The following is a 22,697-nucleotide window of genomic DNA, read 5'->3' on the forward strand; positions in this document are numbered from 1 at the left end:
TGAATGGAAAACATCATTTAAATTAAAAACATTTAAAGATGCTCCCTTAGTTTGTACAATTCCTAAACGTAAAATATAATCTTAGTAACAGAACAAAGAATTCTCCTTGGTTGGTCACATCATTCATTACGGAAGGGGAAAATCAATAAAAATCATATAAAACAAAACCCTGAAATAGAAATAAATAACTAAATAATTTACTCATAGGTAGTTTTGCTGCATTGCACGTTACCACACAAAATTCTAAAGCTGATTTTTTTTTAAAAGCTTGGAAAACACATTTGCCTCTTGGAGTTTCTTGCTAAGTGGTGCAGGCTTCTCAGAAGGAAAAGTATCCTAGGTAGGCCTGAGTTTCAAATTTAAACACTGGGTAATCTAGAGCTTGCCCTCCTGGGTGCACAGCTGTGATGCCGGGAGAGCAAGCATCTGCCCAGCCCCCGAGGTGGGGAGTGCTGCAGAAAGCCAGCAGTTTAGGGTGAAAATGGGCAGAAACCACTGGTACAAATCAGTCTGTTTGTACTTTTAAGCGGACTGTAAAATCTTCGAGAACATCCTCTGGAGGTTCAGAAAGCAGCAGCACAGATATGACGATGGAACAGAAGCGTTTACTGGAGGAGTCTTTCCACCAAGAGTTAACACATAACATTGTTCTCTGCGAGGCTTTTAGCAAGTTCCCACCGGTCCAATTTCTCTTGCTTTCTGTTGCTAAAAGTGTTCAGAGTTTACTGCCTTCTTGGCCAGCCCTTAACTGATATTCTTTGCTTCCTGAGTTAAGCCCCTCCGGTGCTTGCCTCTCACCCCAGCCTGCGCCTGCATCGCTGAGAGAAAGTTCCTGGCCGTCTTCTCGTCCCTGGTGCTGGGTGGGGAGAAGCTACTGAGCCCTTCTCATGACTGCAGAGATCTCAACACAACACTGCGAGCCCTCCTGAACAGCACGTTTTAAATTTGGGCGGGGGGAAGGAGGAGTATGCTACTTGGTTTATTAGAAAACCGATCTTGAAAAGAATCTAGAGGAAAAGATAAGTGAAATTCTGGAGCATAAACAACTATTTTGGGATTGAAGTTTGGTCACCTCTCTTGCCCCTCTTTTTGTGCTCATGGGTGGTAACTACCTTCCTGAATGAAGAGGATGTGGCTGTGTATCTGTTCTTGAACGGGACTCTCCACGCAGGGTCAGCAGATGTCTTCTGTAAAGGGACACTTAGTAAATATTTGAGGCTCTACAGGCCACATGCAGTCTCTGTTGTGTATCCGTCACTTTTTTTTCTTTAATGACCCTTTAAAAATTGAAAAACTATTCTTAGCTCAAGGGTCTCCTAGATGTTCCCTGTGGGCAAGTTTGCCAGGCCTGCTCCGGGAGTTCTTTGGCAGGGGACACGGCACCAAACTGTGCGAAGTATAAGGCCGCTGGGCCTTGGAACCCTAATTTGGGGACTTCCTTTGGAGAGTGAGTTAGGTCCCTGCAGATGGATGCTCAGGCTTGGATCCTCCATGCTGGTCTCTACTGCGCTCCCCAAATGGTACAGAGCTGGGCCAGGTTAGCACCCTTTATTTAAAAAGTGGCTATTTATCGTAGGAGGTCTTAATTGAGGCCTATTTAGATCTGTGCCTATGCTAGCTTATCCTTGCCTTGATTTGAAAGGCCAAATCACATATTCTAGGCATTGGAAAATTTTCATTCTGCAGGTTAGGGCCTTACTACTACAAATGGCTGGTGGCAGGAAGGCTAACACGTAAACTTACTTCTTCTTCACCACTAATGCCACCCACAGTCCACAGGGCAAACCTTCTTTAAGAAGTCAAGGAGAAGCACGCCAGCTCACTACGCCCCTGGGGTACCCATGACACAGCTTGTGTGTGGCTGCGTCTTGAAAAGGAACAGTATTTACCAGGGACTAAGCATTTAAATAGCTGGAGACCAGCATTTCAGAAGCTGGATTTTTCGAGAGACATCTGTCTCCATCCTCTCTGAAACAAGTCTCTCTACACATCAGATGCTATACCACCATACAGCTCCTCTAACCTTCTTTATATTTGAGAGACAAACTTTCTACCAATAATTTGTCCGTTGTTAGAATATTCACTTTGAAGAGCAGAATCACAGGATTTGCATTTCTTTCATAAATTCATAATCTTTTAAGTCATCAATATACTTGTATGCCACGTTTTTAAGTAATTAATAGACGAGATGAAAATCTAAAAATTTTTTCTAAATTAAATAAGGGCTTCAGAACCTGAATTCTTTCTCTCATCATTGATTTTTTAAAAAAGCAGTTGATGATTCTGGAAATATACATTTGTTACCAACTAGATGAATTTAGCTGTTCTGGAGTTAAGAAATAGCTTGTGTGTGCACACACATACACACACACAAAGAACATCGCCTAAAAAACTATGCATGAGAATTCCCAAAGCTTCTAAACTAAACCAATAGGTGAAAACCCACTAATCTCATACACGGCAATCCAGTTGTCCTTTTTAGGTTTTTGTTTAAAATGTCAAACGCGTTTTCTTCAAACTGTGAGTTGATTTCTTGTGTTCAGTTCTTCACTTCATTTGGATTTACAGTGGCCCCGCCAGCACAGCCTCAACCGCGACAGTCAAGCTAGGTCTCTGAAATACGAGGGCAGGGGGGTACCAACTTGAAGATGGAAGAAACCGGAGCACAATTAAACAAGCACAAACGAGCTACTGAGAAATACGGACGTGCCTGTTGACAAGCACCAGCTCCAGTTCTAACAACACCGAAACTAGTTAACTATGAATTTTCCAACTCAAAAACGTAGTGTTCTAAGGCCGCTGAAAGGTGGCATGAAGAAAGTAACTACCTGTGGTCAGAAGTAGTAACGGTAACGGGGAATGATTGTTCTAAATGAAATGAAACACTGCATTCTGAAGTGTGTGCTTTTAAAAGTGAGAACACTGCACTCCCTCACTCTCTCCCATCAGTAGTTTTCATACACACACGCGCGCGCACACACTCTCACTCTCACACACACCACTCTCACCCTTACAGACACACACTCTCACCCTCACACACACACAGCGCTCTGGTCATCATTTCACATTTTTCAGGTCTCTTCACTATCAATTTTAAAAACTGTTACCTCCTGGTGCCTGTACCTCTCTATTTTGGATATAAACAGTTTTGATTTTTTTAACCTGCAAAGAAAACAAACAGCAACAGCCCTGAACAATAAATAAAACTAAACATCTCCCTCTTTAGGTTAGCGCTTTCAAGACAGAGAGAAAAAGGGGATGATCGGTCCAGTCGGTATGTGTTCTGGTTCTGTGAAAGCGTCACCCCTCGGTCCCACCTCCCCTGACAGAGAAAAGCCTGCCGTTTGCCTCCAATATTAAAGTGCATCTGTTTAAAATCAAATATACCTTAGAGAACAACCAAAAATCTTAGTAATTTTTGGCAGATATCCTATGCAGCAAAAATGAAGTGATGTTCCCTTTTCCCTATTCCGCAACTTAAAGCTGGACACAGAACGGCTAAATGCAATGCTTCTAGGACAGCAGAGTTTACGAACGGTGGATTTTGGTTTTGTTTCAAGGAACAAAAAGGGAAAGGAAAAACAAAACAAATGAGAATGAAGAGGAGAAACCCTGAGGCAAAAATGGCTTTTCCTTTAGAGTCTTTCTGGGGCTCGAACTCCGGCTCACAAGGTACTGGCGATCTTCTGGGACGGAAGGCCGTCCTCCAGCCAGACGGTGGTGGCTGAGCCACTGCGCGGGGCCCGCCTGTGGATGCGCCGCAGCCGCAGCAGGTAGAGGACGATGGCGAGCAGGACCACCAGGAAGCAGCCCGAGAACAGGTAGTGATTGTACACAAAGGAGAAGCCCCGCCAGTGCGCGTGGCTGGCCCGGAAGGTCTCCTGCTGGATATCTCTGCCCACATGGGAACAAGAACAAACGTGAGAACTAGGCAGGCGGGAAGTGTGATGTATTGATGCGCAGCGTGGGTGGGAGGGACCTGGTTTAGGACTCAGCTCTGCAGACAGAGGCTGTAACCTCAGTCTCCCAGACTCAGTTTCCCCTCCTCTAAAATGTAGGATAATGTGGCCCAGCAGAGGGTAGTTGTAAGTATGAACACGATAACATGTGAAAGGGTATTCTTAAGTCTGTAGCTGTTACCAGCATTATAATTTGGGTAACAAAAATCAGAGAAAGTTAGAACTGTGAGTGTTTCACTAATACACAGAAGCTAATGTGGAATCAAACCACATGTTTATGATCAGTAACACCCACTACTCACAAGTTTTGCAGTTAACCCAGCTAAACGTGCTGCTGGGAGAAGCTTAATTAAATGAAGGGAAAAAACAAAAACAAAAACAGCTAATATCTCATTTGTTAGTGAACCAGGGTTCTTATGGGGGGGGTCAATTGACAGCTAAGTCTGTGAACTTGAGTGGGAAAAAAGGCGCATCTTTATTTTACCAATCTCTGGTTGTAATGCAGTATTTTCACTGAACGTGAATGCAGACAAAAAACCATTGCTACTATAGTATCAGCAGAACTAGTGACTCTGTTCCTAGAGAAACTCACAGATCTTTTACATCACACTGTGGTGTTTTGCAGATGCCTCAAAATATCATCAACAGGCATCATCACACTGAACTTACAGGAAGTACGAATTCTGCTGCCAGCTCTTGCTATTTAATGTGCTAATAAAGAAGAACGTATATCACTGTATCACATATTTGTCTTCTGTAATATTCTGATAAATGTACTGCAATACAATGGTGTCCTCTATAGCCTATGTATTTACATTATGCATTAAAAACAAGATTTTGAGAAGGGGTCCAAGGTCATAAAGGTTAAGGACCCTGGAATGGACCCTTCTGTGCAGGGGCTAGGGAACACGCAGCTGAGAATAAGCACTTTCGTGGCGCCTTTGCTGGGATGGTGGGCTGGGAAGGGAGGAGGCTCCGGCGGGGAAGACCAAGTCAGACCTCCCCGACTCTCCCATTCTGCCCACGGCCAGCGCTAACAACGCCCAAAACGGCCACACCCACTGCCCACGACGCCTCGGATGCAGGGAAGCATCTGCTGTTGGATTCTCATTACCAAATTCGCAGCCATACCTTAAGGGTAAAAAGCGGGTCCTGTAGAGGATTGCTCCGAGGGTCCACTGAACCTCCTTGTCGTAGACTTGCAAAGCCGTCTTTAAATTTCTGTAGTTGACGGGAAACGAGAAGCCCCTGTGGAACACCTCAAACATCCAGGCGGATTTGAAGCACTGATACCTACAAATAGCACAAACGTGGGAGTGGGACGGAGTCTCTGGGCGGGTCCAGAAGCACGTTCGCGGAGCCGGCCTTGCCCTCTGTGATCAGCGGGGGTGCACAGGCTTCACGAGGCCTGCGCTCTGAGGGCGAAACCATCCGTTCGCATCTCCAGCTGATGTGCTTGCTTTACGCCCTCTGTCCCACACCACTCACCTGTTAAAATCAATCTGCTCGTGAAGCTTGGTCTCCGTGTAATTTAATACGTGGCCGCGGGAGATTTTTCCCCTCGGGCCTTCCATCACTTACTCAATTCAGTTCTGAATAAATACTGAGCAAGTTCCACCTTCTCTGGACCTCAGTTTCTTTATTATAAAATGACAAGATAGGCAGGTCCTTTTCAGCTCTGATAATCTATGATTCTAAATATTTTTTTTTTTTTTTTTTTTGCGGTACGCGGGCCTCTCACTGCTGTGGCCTCTCCCGCCGCGGAGCACAGGCTCCGGACGTGCAGGCTCAGTGGCCACGGCTCACGGGCCCAGCTGCTCCGCGGCATGTGGGATCTTCCCGGACCGGGGCACGAACCCGTGTCCCCTGCATCGGCAGGCGGACTCTCAACCACTGCGCCACCAGGGAAGCCCTATGATTCTAAATATTTATCAGAGGGTTGCTTTCTGCAAAGCACTGGGCTAAGCAAGTAATAAGACATCAAAATAAATAATAAGATAACCAATGTGCTTAAATGACTTATAATGAAAGAGGATTTTTAAAAAGCTACAAATAACTATAAAAACAGAATATGGTAAACGCCACAAGAGGGACATAACGAGCGCTCTGGAGACTCGCAGAGAGGGATGGAGCCTAGCTAAGTGGACAGAGGAAGACTTGGAAGGGACAGCATCTGACCTCTGATGTCTGGGCAGGACATCAACGAGGAGAGGACGCACAGGGGAGTTCCAGGTGGACGGAAGAGCAAAACTGAGCCCCAAACTGCAAGACACGTTTGAGCACGAGTATTTGCCGTTCGTCTGAAAGGAGCCTGGAGGAGATGAGGAGGAGTAGGGACTGGTGAGGACAAGAAGGTAGACTGGGGCCATGGTGTGGCCAAGAATGGACGCACCGTTTCTTCAACACACCCTGGGCCCAGCTGTCTACGACTTACTTGAGCCTGTGGAGGTCGGCGTGAGAAGCATACAGTCCTCGGTCAAAGCGTTCCCGCAAGATCGACCACTTTGTTGCGCAATAATCCTGAAAGAAATTTCACCCCAAATAAACCACTAGGAAAGGCTTATTAAATGTTTTTCATTTCAAAAGTTTTTACCAAATTCATATTCATAACAAACATATCCTTCCAATTGGGAGACACAAGCTTGTGTCTGTGACCCATGAGGACGAGACATACAAACACTCTGTGAATGCTTACTGATGAGCTGAGACAACGCTTGTTCTTTGTCTTAAAATTCAGCCAAAGTTATTGTTAAAGAGAATCTCACTGCCCACAACCGACCTCTTCAAAGCTGCTAAGTTTCTCCCCCCAGTGACCGCATGTGACAGGCACAGACTTTTGGAAAAGTGAAGCGGTCCTTCAGCCAGGTCAGACTGAAAACCTGTGTCTGTGGCTATATGGTGCAAGGTTCTGGGAACACAAAGATGATTACGAAAGGCTTTGTCTTCAAGAGAAGGGAAAGAGGTGCCACCTTTTCCTGAAGTTATTTGTAATGTTTATATTAACAGCTAACATTTACTGACCCCTGTGCTGGCACCTTTTCTAAATGTAATGCTTCAAACAACTCCTTGACATAGCTGCTATTCCAACCTCTATTTAAAGGATGAAGACATTGAGGCTCACAGGGGCAGTGAAAGTCACAACAGGGGATACAGAGAATGGCACTCAGCCTGGGGTGAGAGGGTGAGGATGCATGTCAGGCAGAGGAAACACGACGGACGAAGACAAGATGGGAGGGAGAACAGATGGGAGGGCAACAAACAGATGCCTGATACGATTAGAGTATCAAGTGCTAGGTGGGGAGATGAGGCAACAGGGTGGGAAGGAAACACTAAAGTATTTGAAATTCATCCTGGAAGCAAGAGAAAGCCACTGAAGACTTTCAACAGGAGAGCAGGTGGCTGCACTTGGGTTTCAGACAGAACACTTGGGAGTGGTGTGGAGGATGAACTCCAGAGAGGGGACCAGATGCAGGAGGACCACGGGGAGGCCCCTGCATAGTGCGGGCGACAGAGAGTGGCCAGGACTAGGACAGCAAGGGTAGGACAGAAAGTAGGGAGAGCAGGGCTCTGAGAAAATGTATGACATACAGTAACATGCTTGATGACTGCTCTGATGGGGTGTATGGTGAGGGATGGATGAGTGACAGGGAGAAGTCTGTAACTCCTGGGTTTGGGGGAGGGGCACTAGATGGTTTAGTGATGCCATGACCGAGACAACACAGCAGAACAGAATGGGGAGAAACGGGGGTTGTCTGCAGTCATGAAATCTAGCAGGCGCCGGGCAGGCAGATGCAGAGCCTCCTCCTGAGAGGCAGCAGCAAACCACGAACACGGATGACACCATCCAAGAACCTGAAGGTCGAAGGACCAAGGGAGGAAGTCCGGGATCACCAAGGCTGAGAGCCTAGGAAAGTGTCAGGAAGGCAGGGAGAACAAGAGAAAAGGGGTCCTGAAGACAAAGGGTCGGAAGCTGCGAGCAACTGTCAGATCAGAATTATACTATTACACGTAAAAGACTGTCCTCTGGGAGCCACTGATGGCCAGTGCAGTCTCACAGGGGACCTTCTGCTTCTGCTGTGACCATTCCTCTGGCCCAACCAAGGGAGCAGGGCTGCCGAGGTGAGGCACACACAGCCTCCGCCCTCCCCCTTACCCTGCTCTGGACTTGGGCCCGTTGCCATCTACCCTGGCTTCCTGGGCGGTTACCTTCGCAGCTCTCGTAAATGCGGCAGCGCTGTAGTCTCCCCCCATCCGTAGCACATCCTCAGTACAGTAGTAGAATTCGGAAAAGCCGTAGAATTCACTGTTCTGGAAGTGAATCGGGGGCTGGTAGACCCCATTGAGGGAGGTCTGCGTCTCGTTTGTTTTGTTCATGAAAGGCTGGATGGTCTCTCGGCACAGGTCAAAGTCTCCCGTGCCCCGCAGGTACAGTGTCTGTCCATTCTGCTGGATTTCATCTTTAATGTCCAGGGGGAGGCAGGGGTCCAGGTACGGAGCATCAGGAGTCAGCCCTGTCTGTTTCCCCAGGAGCCTACAGGACAAAGAGAAACTTCATCATGAGACCAACAGAAAGCTGTGTGAAGAAGAAAGTGGCTGCAAGTCAGTGTTTCTCAAACTCTGCCCTGTGGAACACAAAAGGGTTCCGGGGGCTTCCCTGGTGGTGCAGTGGTTGAGAATCTGCCTGCTAATGCAGGGGACCCGGGTTCGAGCCCTGGTCTGGGTGGATCCCACATGCCGCAGAGCAACTAGGCCCGTGAGCCACAACTACTGAGCCTGCGCGTCTGGAGCCTGTGCTCCGCAACAAGAGAGGCCGCGATAGTGAGAGGCCCGTGCACCGCGATGAAAAGTGGCCCCTGCTGGCCACAACTAGAGAAAGCCCTAGCACAGAAATGAAGACCCAACACAGCAAAAATAAATAAATTAATTAATAAACTCCTACCCCCAACATCTTCTTAAAAAAAAAAAAAGGGGTTCTGGAAAAATTAAGTTGGGAAAACACGGACTCAAGCCCCTCCTGGAGATTCATGATACACATGTGCGTACAGCAGACAGCTGAACGGGATCCAGTGGAACTATGACTTGGTCAGATTACTGACGCTTTCCGTGACCTGTGACATAGGCTGGTGTCCACGGCTGCTGCGGGTCCGCGGTTAACAAGCACCTCCCAGTGTCCCGCTCATTGCAGTCCAACGCCCACCACTGTGCTGTTCCCAGCCCCGTTTCTGCCACTAGTGCTTGTGATTTTAATTATATACAGATGAAATGTGACTGTGACAAGAAGTCGCTGGTGCTGTTAAAGCTAAGGTTAGATGGCTTAGAAAAATATGATAAAGGCAGATCGCTAGAAAACTGGTGTCAAATTAGGTGTTATCAAGATTAAAAGAAAAAAAGTTGGGAAAAATTAATAAAAATCTAGATGAAATTGGTATCAAATTGCTTCACAGATGTCTTTAAGGCCCTGGTATCCAAAATGACATCAAGATGAGTGGGTGCAATGCCTGCCAGAGAAATAGCCTAAGAAAAGCCTTTAGTCCAGAGCAAAAGATTGGCAAATGAATACATAAGTTAAAACAAAGTGCTTGGCGTTGATTCTATTTTTATGATTCTCTGTTTTAACTAAATTTTTAAGTTAACCAACTATTGATCCCAACTGCAGCAAATAACAGTTTCTATTGTACTACAGGCTCTGAGAAGTCCTGTAGAAATCTTAACTTGTTCACTGAAATGCCCTATGCTTACTACCTGCCGATGAAATGTCCAGATCTGTCATCCTACTGTGTGTCCTCACCATTAAGCAACTGAGAAGTAGAAAAGAGCATACAACAGCTGGAGTTATGTTACTGTTTGATACCAGGAAATCCCATGGGCCTAAAAGGTGTTTAACTATTAGGAAGGCGCCTGAATTTGATATTCAGTCACTGACATTAAGTCAACTTTTTACCTGCCACTCAACTGACAAGTTGTTTATTCCTAAGATCAGGGCAACTCAAAATGCACTAAAAATGTTTAAGTAATTTTAAAAAATCAATCATCACTCCTAATGGCAAAGGGATAAATATGCATTTCAAGGCTCAATTCATGACATATGTAAAAAGTGATGACTAACATTTATAATTATTATAAAAGTCCAAGATGAGTCAAATGTATACTTCATGTTACAGTTTTTAGTTGCTCTACAACTAAATTAAAAAGTACCACTGCAATGTCCATTATATAACCTTCTTGACATTAAAACCAATTAGTAAAAATTAGGGTTGCAGAAGAAGGTGTTTCTCCAAAATTCTAATTTAAACATCACTTATAAAATATTTCTATTTTAAGACTATTACTAAAAATAATTATACTAAAGTGTGCTATATAACATACTATTTTAAAAAAGAAACAGGGACTAGTTAATCTTTCTTAACTAACGCTATTCAGTTAACGTCTGGAGCAGACAAAGAACAAGTTTTTACTGCTTCTCCTATTCACACATGTGAATTTCTGGAAACTGAGGTAATGAATGGCTCTGACTTGGCCTTTCTTAAAGTTCAGGCCTCCAGGGCTTCCCTGGTGGTGCAGTGGTTGAGAGTCCGCCTGCCGATGCAGGGGATACGGGTTCGTGCCCCGGTCCGGGAGGATCCCACATGCCGCGGAGCGGTCGGGCCCGTGAGCCACGGCCGCTGGGCCTGTGCGTCCGGAGCCTGTGCTCCGCAGGGGGAGAGGCCACAACAGTGAGAGGCCCATGTAACGCAAAAAAAAAAAAAAAAAAAAAAAAGTTCAGGCCTCCACAGGTTTATTAAGATTAAATTGTAGCCATTATTTTATAATAACTATAAATGAAATATAACCTTTAAAAATTGTGAATCACTATGTTGTACTCCTGAAACTTATATAATATTGTACATCAACTATACCTCAACAACAAAAAAGATTAAAATAGATCAAGGAAATACACTATCATTTATTTCTATGAATCAGGATTTTTCTCCTCAAAATTGTTTCGTCAAAACAAAACAAAGGGGCTTCCCTGGTGGCGCAGTGGTTGGGAGTCCGCCTGCCAATGCAGGGGACAGGGGTTCAAGCCCTGGTCTGGGAGGATCCCACGTGCTGCGGAGCAACTGGGCCCATGTGCCGCAGCTGCTGAGCCTGCGCTCTAGAGCCCGCATGCCACAACTACTGAGCCTGCGAGCCACAACTACTGAAGCCTGCGTGCCTAGAGCCCGTGCTCTGAAGCAAGAGAAGCCACCGCAATGAGAAGACCATGCACCGCAATGAAGAGCAGCCCCTGCTCACCACAACTAGAGAAAGCCCACGTGCAGCAACGAAGACCCAGCGCAGTCAAAAACAAAACAAAACAAAGCACAGTAATTAATACCATTTTACAAAACCCCAGATTTCAGATTTTTTATTCATCCATATGGCTTTTCTGTTCTTATGGACTAATTTCAAATAAATAATTGGTATACACTTAAACTTATAAAATAAATTTAAACTGTTAAAGTGTTTTTGCATATTTTCTATACCAGAATTCTTCATGAACTCATTTTTTAAAATTTCACTGCTAAAGAGGGTTAAAATCACTAACTTTGACTTCTAGATCGTTTCTTTCTCATGAATAACTTCCTTCACTATGGTCTTATTCACTAAATAACTGCCAGGCTGGTTTCCCATGACACGGCCAGGACATCCCGTAACTCAATGCTATCATCGTTTCCTGGGGGCCTCCAGGACATCTGAGTGGCCCAGGTGCTGAGTTTCCGCAGGACTTTGCAATCTGGAATAGCAACACCCAGGGTTCGAAAGTATTTAAATATCCTGAAAGTGAAACCTCTAATCCAGCAGGGGAGCCATGGGTCTTAGAGAACGAGAGCCTTCTTTGGAGGCGGGTGAGCTGGGGCCAAAGGCAGAACCCTGCTGCCCTTTCATTTCTTCTCCAGCTCAGCGGGCGGGACAATGAACAGCTAACCGTGCTCATATGCTTCTGCTGACTGAGGCCTCCCTGCTTGGCCTGGATATGTCTTCTGTGAGGACAAACCGTGGTTTCAAGGTGACGGCCGAGCAATGGAAGGTGCTTTACCTGTTCTTTTGAACTGTGCTGGCAAATATTCTGTCCTCGTATCTCTGTCGAGCAGCATTGCCACCAAACCCAAGAAACGTGGCCACGTAGACGCGGTACACGTGCTCAGTTTGGTGAACGTCACATCCCAAGTTAAATTCAGCCAATAAGTTCTTAGCTACTTCTTCCTACAGACGGAAGGACCAAAAACTTTAGTATTTTAAGCAATACAAAAACAATTACCTCTTGTTAAAAAGAGGGACCTACAAAAATTCTCGTCAAAAAGGAGCAAAAATTTCTGCATCTGCATTTCCCAAGGGTCCTTCTAAGCATCCCTCCTAATTCAATACGACAATCCTGACTTAAAGAAATTTCAGATGGGCTGCACATTTGTGATACTGATATGACTTTTTGAAAAGGGACATAAGCAATGTGGTTTCACATCCTCTGATCTAGTAAATCTATTTATGGAATCCTGTGCTTTGAAAATAATCCTAAATATTGAAAAGTCTCTATACACAAAGATGTCCTTTGCAATTCTGTGACAGAAAAAACTGGATGTCATCTATATATACAATTTCAAGTAGGGTCAGTTAATAATGGTAATAAAGTTTATGGAGGAATATGCTTATGCAGTGCTAAATAAAGGACAAAAATTGTACGAACAGTAAGATTATAACAACCATATTTTTAAATACTATAAACAGATAAAAAAGAATGAAAAGAAATATGCCAAAATGCTAACAATAATTTTTTTGGATGATGCATCCATGGGAAATATTTTTCCAAACTACTTTTCTATGAGTTTCTTACTTTACTTGAGGGGAAAACATGATTTTGTACAAAGAGTGTAATAGTTTCTAGAGGCATGTCTGGATGGGAAGCAGGAAGCACAAATTGTAATACTCGAATTTACAAAGCATTTTCTAAGGAGCTTAATAAATACTTCAATAATGTTTACTGAGCTGATACAAGGTGCCTAGCAGGCCATTAGATATATGTACTACCTCAATCAGCCTTATGATAATCCTCTGTTAGAGGCACTTGCAGTCACATTTATAGCTGAAGAGGCTCGCTCAAAAAAGCTAAGTGCCTTGCATAAGATCCCAGAACTAGTGAGGACAGGATGACAATGCAGCTCAGGCTTGTCCAGCTCCACTCTTTTCTAACCACTCACTCTGCTAGGTATTAATCTAGAGCTGAATGGAAACAGTAATAAAGACATAGAGCAATTCAGGAATGCATCTGGACACCCTCTACAGAAGGCCACCCAGCCTACTGGGAAACTACAGTACCAAAGGGGATAATGCAGAAATGACAGAGTAAACCATGAGTTCAGAAACGTGGAAGCGGTGGATACAAACCTCTATCCTTTCCAGAAAAATCAAAAGCTGTCTGAGCCACACACAAGAGTATTTCTCCCAATTATAACTTAAGAAATCTGATACTATTATATTAAGTTTTACAGTACCTTTGAGAAAAGTGACTGGAAATAGAAACAAAAACTCAAGTGTGTGGCTGACATATACACCAAAGGAAAATTCTAGGTAAGTTCAGAAAACAAACCAGCTGACTTCAATGAACAAACACAAACGGCTTAGTGGAGGTTTGCCTTGGTTTCCTCCCGTCTCCTTTCTCCTGGGCTGAGAAGGTGGTACCCTCAGCAAGCACAGTAAAGATGTGTTCAGACTCAGAAAACAAAACACAAATGGATGGAGACATGTTAAATGAAAATCAAACCAAACAGAAGGAAATTTGTACAGATAATAACCTGCTGTGAGGAGGCAAAGCTTACAGTTTTGGGGACTTCGTATGCTATCTGGGTTGAGACGCCTCCCATGTCGAGAATACCGGCTGTTCTTTTACGGAGAATGGCTTTGCTGCTTTCGCTACCAGGGATGTTAACTTCCACAACTGCCTCATCATCTGGAAAGAACAAGAAACAGCCACTGGAATGGAACAAATGCAGAGAAGCGGGATCTTATGAAGAGTCATCCTGCTTTGATGGTGGGTTCAAGTGTATCTAGGCAGACCCAGCTTGCTTTTCCCCACTAAGACCAAGTTTACTGTGTGACACAGCAGCACCTCCCACTCTGCTCCTACACACCCGGCTGTGTCACAACACTCAGCTCCTTTTTTATGCTTTGCATGAAACAGAAAAAGCCATAACTTCCAGTTAGATACATTTGCTGGAAACACGATACTTACCATCTTCAATATGCTCGAATCGTCCAAGGACAAAATTAATGCCAATCCAAGCATACACACCTAGAGACGTTATAAGAAGAGTAAAGTTTAAAAATATTTTATATAGTCCTGATCATTGCAGTCAGTGCAAACATTTATTTCATTCCCTGATAAGCTGTGAAAACGTTATCTGAAAAAATACATTTCTATTGATGTATTACCTTTTCCCAGTGGTTTTCCGAGAACTCTCGGCTTTTAGTTTTGTAGTTTCATACCATGTGCGTGGGTTGAAAATATAATTCCCTAGGCACTCCTGTTTCTTTGAAATTTATAGGTTGTTTTGAAATACCAGAGTTTTCACTTTTTATGAGGTTAAACCTATCAAGTACGAGGTTTTAAAGACAAGTGAACTCTAACCCTTCCATTCTTTTTTTTTTTTTTTTTTTTTGGGGTACGCGGGCCTCTCACTGTTGTGGCCTCTCCCGTTGCGGAGCACAGGCTCCGGACGCGCAGGCTCAGCGGCCAGGGCTCACGGGCCCAGCCACTCCGCGGCATGTGGGATCTTCCCGGACCAGGGCACGAACCCACATCCCCTGCATCAGCAGGCGGACTGTCAACCACTGCGCCACCAGGGAAGCCCTTAACCCTTCCATTCTTTTATCTCACACTTTCACTCAGTTCCCAAGTCTGATTCTCTTTTTGTAACATTTTCTACATTGGACCTTCACCCATTTTCATTACTGCCTTGGTTTAAGCTGGTACAGAGACCTAACTGACTTTCCTGCCCTACTCTCCCACTCCAACCCATGCTCTCCTCTGTTGGGCTGATCTACAGAACAAAGTCCAAACTCCACAGCCCAACAATGCAAGACCTGTCCAACTTGTTTTTAATTGAATAAATTTGGCATGTAACCTTGTGTAAATTAAGGGGTACAGTGTGTTACTTTGATACGTTTATATATCGTAATATGATTGCCCTTGTAGTGATATTATCACATTACATCATTATAGTACGGTATTATTGTCTATATTGACTACACTGTGCATTAACTGTCTAGGGCTTATTTACCCACTGTTACAAGTTTCTACCCTTGAACACTATCAGTCTTATCTCCTGACCCCATCCCCTAGTAACCAACATTTTACTGTCTTTTTACACGTTGGACTTTTCCAGATTCCACAAATAAGTGATATCATACAGTCCTTGTCTTTCTCTGACTTATCTCGCTCAGCATAATGTGCTCAAGGTCCATCTATGTTGTCAAAAATAGCAGGATATCCTTCCTCCTTTCTCATGGTTGAATAAGATTCCACTGTGTATATCTACCACATCTTTTTTTATCCATCTGTCTGTTGATGAACATCTGGGTTGTTTCCGTATCTTGGCTACTGTGAATAATACTTCAGTAAACACGGGAGTACATGCATCTTGTCAAAATTCTGTTTTCATTCCCTTTGGGCATATACCCAGAAATGGAATTGCTGGATCGTATGGTAGCCCTATTTTTATTGAGAACTTATTTTATTGAGGAACCTCCATACTGTTTTCCATAGTGTTGGACAAATTTTCATTCCCACCAACAATGTATAAGGGTTTCCTTTTCATCACATTCTCACCAGCACCTGTTGTCTCTTATCTTCTTAAGGATAGCCGTTCTAACAGGTGTGAGGTGATAGCTCACTGTGGTTTTGATTCGTGTTTCCCTGATGATTAGTGATGTGGAGCATCTTTTCATGTGCCTGTTGGCCATTTTGACATCCTCTTTTGAAAATGTCTTAGTTCTTCTGCCCATTTTTAAATCAGAGTTTTTGGGTTGTTGTTATTAAATTGTACAAGTTCTCTATATATTTTGGATATTAACCACTTACATGATAGATGGTTTGCAAAAAGTTTCTCCTATTCTGTAGGTTGTCTTTTCATTTTGTTAATTATTTCTTTTGCTGTACAGAAGTTTCTGAGTTTGATGTAGCCCATTTGTTGATTTTTGCTTTTGTTGTTTGTGCTTTTGGTGTCATGTCCAAAAAAACTTGCCATGACCAATAGATGAGCTTCCTCCTTTCTTATTGAAGTTGTACGGTTTTGAGCCTTATGTTTAAATCTTTGATCCGTTTTGAGTTAATTTTTGTGAATGGTGTGAGACAGGGGTCCAATTTCATTGCTCTGCATGTGTTTCTCCAGTTTCCCCAGCATCATCTGTTGAAGAGACTGTCTTTTATCCATTGAGCTTTCTTGGCTCCCTTGTCAAATATTAGTTGACCATATATGCCTGAATTTAATTCCAGGCTCTGTACTGTTCCATTGGTTGCTATGTCTATTTTTGTGCCAGCACCATACTATTTTTATTACTATGGCTTTGTAGTATAGTTTGAAACCCAGATGCCCGATTGCTTTGTTCTTTTTTCTCAGGATTGCTTTGGCTATTCGGGGTCCTTTGTGGTTCCACACAAATTTTAGGATTGTTTCTTCTATTTCTGTGAAGAATGTCTTTGGTATTTTCATGGGGATTGCACTCAATCTGTAGACGGCTTTGAGTAGTATGGCCATTTTAACGATATCAATTCTTCTGATCCATGAACACAGGACATCCTTCCATTTGTTTATGGCTTTGACTTCTTTCAGCAAAGTCTTTTAGTTTTCATTGTACAGATCTTTCACTTCCTTGGTTAAATTTATTCCTAAGTATTTTACATTTTTAGTGCTTCTGTGAGTGCGATCATCTTCCAGATTTCTATTTTAGATGCTTCATCATTAGCATAAAGGAATGTAACTAATTTCTGTATGTTGATTTTGCATCCTGCCACTTTACTGAAATAGTTGATTAATGCAACAATTAATCAATATTTTTGACTGAGTTTTTAGGATTTTCTTTATATATGAACATATCATCAGCAAATAGTGACGATTTTACTTCTTTTCTAATTTAGATGTATTTCTTTGCTTTGCCTAACTGCTGTAGCTAGGACTTCCAATATTATATTGAATAGGAGTAATGAGAGTGGGCATCTTTGTCTTATTCCTGATCTTGGAGGAAATACTTTTGGTTTTTCTCCATTGAGGATAATGTTAGCTGTGAGTTTGTCATATGTGGCCCTTATTATGTTGAGGTATGTTCCTTCTACACCCAATTTATTAAGGGTTTTTGCTTGTTTGTTTGTTTTACCATGAAAGGATGCTGTATTTTGTCAAATGCTTTTTCTGCATCTGTTGACATGAAGTGATTTTTATCTTTCATTTTATTGATGTATTAACATTTATTGATTTGCATATGTTGAATCGTTCCTGTATCCCAGGGATAAATCCCACCCCACTTGGTCATGGTGTATAATCCTTTTAAGGTGTTCTTGAATTCAGTTTGCTAATATTTTGTTGATTTGTCGAGAATTTTTGCAGCTATATTTATCAGGATGTTCGTCTATAGTTTTCTTTTCTTGTGGTATCTTTTTTTTTTTTTTTTTAAGAACTAGACAGGGTCTTTTTCTTTTTGGGGGGGGTGGGTAGGAGTTTTTTATTAATTAATTAATTTATTTTTGTGTGTTGGGTCTTCGTTTCTGCGCGAGGGCTTTCTCTAGTTGTGGCAAGCGGGGGCCACTCTTCATCGCGGTGCGCGGGCCTCTCACTACCGTGGCCTCTCTTACTGCGGAACACAAGCTCCAGATGCGCAGGCTCAGTAGTTGTGGCTCACGGGCCTAGTTGCTCCGTGGCATGTGGGATCCTCCCAGACCAGGGCTCGAACCCGTGTCCCCTGCATTAGCAGGCAGATTCTCAACCACTGCGCCACCAGGGAAGCCCTTCTTGTGGTATCTTTATGTGGTTTTGGTGTCAAGGTAATGCTGGCTTTGTAGAATGAGTTTGGAGTGTTCCCTGCTCCTTTCTGGAAGAGTTTGAGAAGGATTGATGTTTTCTTTAAATGCTTGGTAGAATTCCCCAGTAAAGCCATCTGGTCCTGGAATTTTCTGTGTTGAAGTTTTTTGATTATCAATTCAATCTCTTCACTGATTACCAGTCTGGTCAGATTTTCTATTTCCTGATTCAGTCTTGGAAGGTTGTGTGTTTCTAGAAATGTATCCATTTCTTCTGGCTTATGTAATTTGTTGGCATATTAATTGTTCATAGTAGTCTCATGATTCTATGTATTTCCGTAATATCAGTTGTAATGTCTCCTCTTTCATTTCTAACTCGGAGTCTTTTTTTTTCTTAGTCTGGCTAAAGGTTTGTCAATTTTGTTTGTCTTTTCAAAGAACCAGCTCTTAGTTTCGTTAATCCTTTCTATTGTTTTTCTGGTCTCTGTTTCATTTATTTCTGCTCTAACCTTTATTATTTCTTTCCTTCTGCTAACTTCTGGCTTAATTTGGTCTTCATATTCTAGTTCCTTACGGTGCAAAGTTAGGTTGTTTGAACTCTTTCTAATTTCTTAATATATGCATTTATCGCTATAAATTCTCCTCTTAGAACTGCCTTTGCTGCATCCCACAATATTTGATATATTGTATTTCCATTTTCATTTGTTTTGAGATATAGTAAGTCCCCTACGTACAAACCTTCAAGTTGCGAACTTTCAAAGATGCAAGCATGCATTCGCATGTGCAATCACATAAGTTAATTCACGTGTCTGGCATACACTGCCATGTGTGTGCATCCTTTACAAGTAGCTGTGCTTTTGTGCACTTTACTGTACAGTACTGTATGGAATACAGTAGTACAGCATCCTTATTCCAAGCCCAGAACCTGTGCCATCAATGTCAGGTGTGAGTGAAATTGCAGCTTGCCCTCCATCTCCTATTGCTGACGATCCTTCAGCTCTACCATCTCCCACCTCCTCTCCCTCCTCCAGTCAGTAACTCTTCTTGCCTGTTCACTCCATGCCAGCCCCTGTATGCCAGCTGTTGTACCATACTATTGCTTTTCAAGGTACTATATTGTAAGATTAAAAATGTTCTTTATTTTTCGTATTTGTTGTTTTTTATGTATTATTTGTGTGAAAAGTATTATAAACCTATTACAGTACAGTACTATATAGCTGATTGTGTTAGTTGGGTACCTGTGCTAACTCTGTTGGACTTATGAACAAACTGGACTTATGAACACGCTCTCGGAATGGAACTCGTTCATAAGTAGGGGACTTACTGTAATTTTTAAATTTCTCTTTTGATTTTGATTTCTTCTTTGACACACTGGTTGTTGAGAAGTATGCTGTTTAGTTTTCACATATTTGTAGATTTTCCAGCTTTCTTCATGTTGCCTATTTTTTGTTTCATACCATTGTGGTCAGAAAAGATAGTTGGTATGATTTCAATCTTCTTAAGTTTGCTAACATTTGTTTTGTGTCCTATCACATGATCTATCCTGGAGAATGTTCCATGTGCACTTGAGAAGAATGTGTATTTGGTTGCTTTTGGATGAATTGTTTTGTATATGTGTGTTAAGTTTGCTTGTCCTGGTTCAATTCCAATGTTTCCTTGTTGATTTTCTGTGTGGACAATCTATCCATTGATGATAGCGAGGTATTGAAGCCCTTACTATTGTTGTATTTTTGTTGACTTCTCCCCTAAGAACTGTCAGTATTTGCTTAATATATTTTGGTGCTCAGGTGTTGGGAGCATATACATTTACAATTGTTATATCTCCTTGATGTATTGACCTCTTTGTCATTATATAAGCATCTTCTTTGATACTTGTTATCCTTTTTGTCTAGAAGTCTATTTTGTCTGATATAACTATGCCAGCTTTCTTTTGGTTTCTATTTGCTTGGAATATCTTTTATCCTTCCACTTTGAGCCCATGTGTGTCTGTAGAGATGAAATGAGTCTCCTGTAGACAGTGTATAGTTGGGTCTTTTTTTTTTTTTTTGATCCATTCAGTCATTCTGTGCCTTTTGATTGGTGAGCCCAATCTATTTACGTTTAATTATTTATGTGTAAGGATTTACTACTGCCATTTAATCTTTTGCCTTCTGGTTGTCTCTCCATTGTTTCTTTTTCCTTCTGTTTCTGTCTACCTTTGAAAGTTTGTGGTTTTCCATGGTGATCTGCTTAGTTTCCCCCTTTTTTATGTTACTTATCTCTGTTTGGATTTTTACTCTGTGGTTACCAAGAGGTTTACATAAAATATCTCACAAATAGTCCTTTTTCTGCTGATAACAATTTATCTTCATTCACCTGTAAAGGTCCCATCCTTTTACTTTTCCCCTTCTATATTTTTCATGTCACAAATTCTTTTTATGCTGCAATTTTGTTACCAAGTTGTAGTACCTATAGCTATTCTTAATGCTCTTTTAACTTTTATGCTGTAATTGTTTAGTACACTATTCTAAAAAAGATTTAGTTTTCTAATTCCATTTATCACCTTAATCAGAGTTTTGTGTACTTTCATCTTTTCACTTCAGCTTGAAGAGCTCCTTTCCACATTTTTTGTAGTCTAGTGGTGGTGAACTCCCCAGCTTTTGTTTATCTGGAAAAGCCTTTACTTCTCCTTCATATCTGAAGGATAACTTAACTGGATAGAGTACTCTTGGTTGGCAATTTTTATCTTTCAATACTTTGAATATGTCATTCCACTCCTGGCCTATAGCGTTTCTCCAGAGAACTCTGGTTATAGCCTAAAGGGTTTTTTTTTGTAGGTTACTGTCTTTTTTTCCCTGGCTGCATCTAAAATTTTTTTATCACTGACTTTGGACAGTTTTAATATAATGTGTCTTGGACAAGGTCTTTCGTGTTGAAATAACAAAGTGTTCCATCAGCTTTTGGACTTGTATATCCAGTTCCTTTCTCAGGTTTGGGAAGTTCTCAGCTATTATATCTCTGAATTCTCTCTGCTCCCTTCTCTCTCTCTCCTCCTTCTAGGATATCCATTCATCTTATGTTGGCTTTTCTAATAAAGCCTAATGGTTTTCATAGGGTTTCTCCACTTTTTAAAAATCTTAGTTCTCTCTCCTCTTCCACCTGAAACGTTTCTATATTCCTACCCTTGAGCTCACTTATTCTCTCTTCATCTGATGTGCTCTACTTTCAATGCTTTTCAATGCATTCTTCAGCTCATTTATTGAGTTCTTCAGCTCTAGAATTTCTGTTTGGTTCTTTTTTAGAATTTCAATCTCTCTGCTAAATTATTCTGTTTGATAATTTTTTTTTTTTTTTTTGCCGTACGCGGGCCTCTCACTGCTGTGGCCTCTCCCATTGCGGAGCACAGGCTCCGGACGCGCAGGCTCAGCGGTCATGGCTCACGGGCCCAGCCGCTCCACAGCATGTGGGATCCTCCCGGACTGGGGCACGAACCCGTGTCCCCTGCATCGGCAGGCGGACTCTCAACCACTGCACCACCAGGGAAGCCCATCTGTTTGATAATTTTATTCCCGAGATCACTGTACTGCCTTTCTGAGTTTTCTCATACCTTGTTGAATTTCTTCCTAATAGCTATTTTGAATTCTTTACCAGTTAGATTGCAATATTCCATGTCTTTAAGTTCTGTTGCTAGAAAAGTGTTTTTCTTCTTTTTGTGATATCACACTGCTTTGATTTTTCATAGTGTTTGATGAAAAGTGCCTCTGTCACTGTATTTGAAGTAGCAAATGACTTTCCTATTTAAGTAAAGCTTTGTTTACTATCATTCTAACAATTCAACATACTGGTCACTAGAAGCCTTTGTTTCGTTTTCTAGAAGGTGGCGCTACAGCACAAGTTTTTGGTTTTTCTTACCTGAGCTGACTCATCACTAAGGTTGGGAGTATGAACATAAAAAAAAGCCAGTGGAAAGGGAAAAAAATGGATGGTGACAGAGTTGGGGAGATGTGTGCTTAGCACCTGGGGCTTTGGGTGTGCCATAGCCCAGAAGAGGATCCTTGAGTGGAGCGGGGGAGTCCCAGAGGTCTGTGGGCTGTCCTCTTGCTAGAATCCCAGGGCAGACAGCAAGAAACTCATTCCTTCAGCTCTCTCTGCCTTCTTCTCTTTTCTTTCTCTGCTCCCAGTTGCCGTGGTCTCTCCTCACAGAGTCCCTCCAGCTGCAGTACTCAGCCAGGTAAACTCCCCACCCCAGCTTACCACCTTCACCCTCCACCTCCTCTGCCAGAGGTCGTGCTGGCTCACTGCCACTCCTGCTGCTCCTGGCCTGGCTCTGTAGCCTCTCTGAGGTCCAATCCACCAATTTTCTTGGGCACTGATGAGTTGATCTCTTGGGTGTCCTAGTGTGCTGTGCAGAGGCACTTTTTTTTTGGTTATGGATGTCCAATTAGTTGTAAATCAAAGGGGAGAGAGAAAAGGAACCATGCATGCCATCATGATGCTGACATCACCAAGACCTGTCCAACTTTTAATATTACCACAACCTTTTGAAAGGGCCATCATCCCACCAAATTAAAATATTTTCATTCCTCTGTCCATAGTGCAGCTTTTCCAACCTGTGTTTACTCAAATCATTTCTTCTGCCTAGAATGAGGTTCCTATACTTCTCTCAGAGTCCTAGCCTTACCGTGATTTGGCATGCTGTGTTTATAATTATCCCTTGAGGCCTAGTTCAAACG

The 22,697-nt window shown here is 42.6% G+C and overlaps 1 protein-coding gene across 1 annotated transcript in view; it reads right to left on the reverse strand.

Moving 5' to 3' along the window:
* Positions 1-2,278: 2,278 nt before the first annotated feature.
* The window catches only part of ENTPD4 (ectonucleoside triphosphate diphosphohydrolase 4), a gene marked incomplete at its 5' end in the record, with an annotated part of 29,492 nt that continues 9,073 nt past the window's right edge, over positions 2,279-22,697 (reverse strand). Inside the window, 7 exons of the mRNA XM_079706752.1 lie at positions 2,279-3,894; positions 5,091-5,252; positions 6,394-6,479; positions 8,166-8,490; positions 12,019-12,185; positions 13,793-13,923; positions 14,206-14,265. Of these exons, the coding sequence (XP_079562878.1) occupies positions 3,666-3,894; positions 5,091-5,252; positions 6,394-6,479; positions 8,166-8,490; positions 12,019-12,185; positions 13,793-13,923; positions 14,206-14,265 (1,160 nt within the window). The 3' untranslated portion in view covers positions 2,279-3,665. The remainder of the gene's footprint in view (positions 3,895-5,090; positions 5,253-6,393; positions 6,480-8,165; positions 8,491-12,018; positions 12,186-13,792; positions 13,924-14,205; positions 14,266-22,697) is intronic.

Source organism: Hyperoodon ampullatus (genome assembly GCF_949752795.1).
Source record: "Hyperoodon ampullatus genome assembly, chromosome: 6".
Classification (NCBI taxonomy): domain Eukaryota; kingdom Metazoa; phylum Chordata; class Mammalia; order Artiodactyla; family Ziphiidae; genus Hyperoodon; species Hyperoodon ampullatus.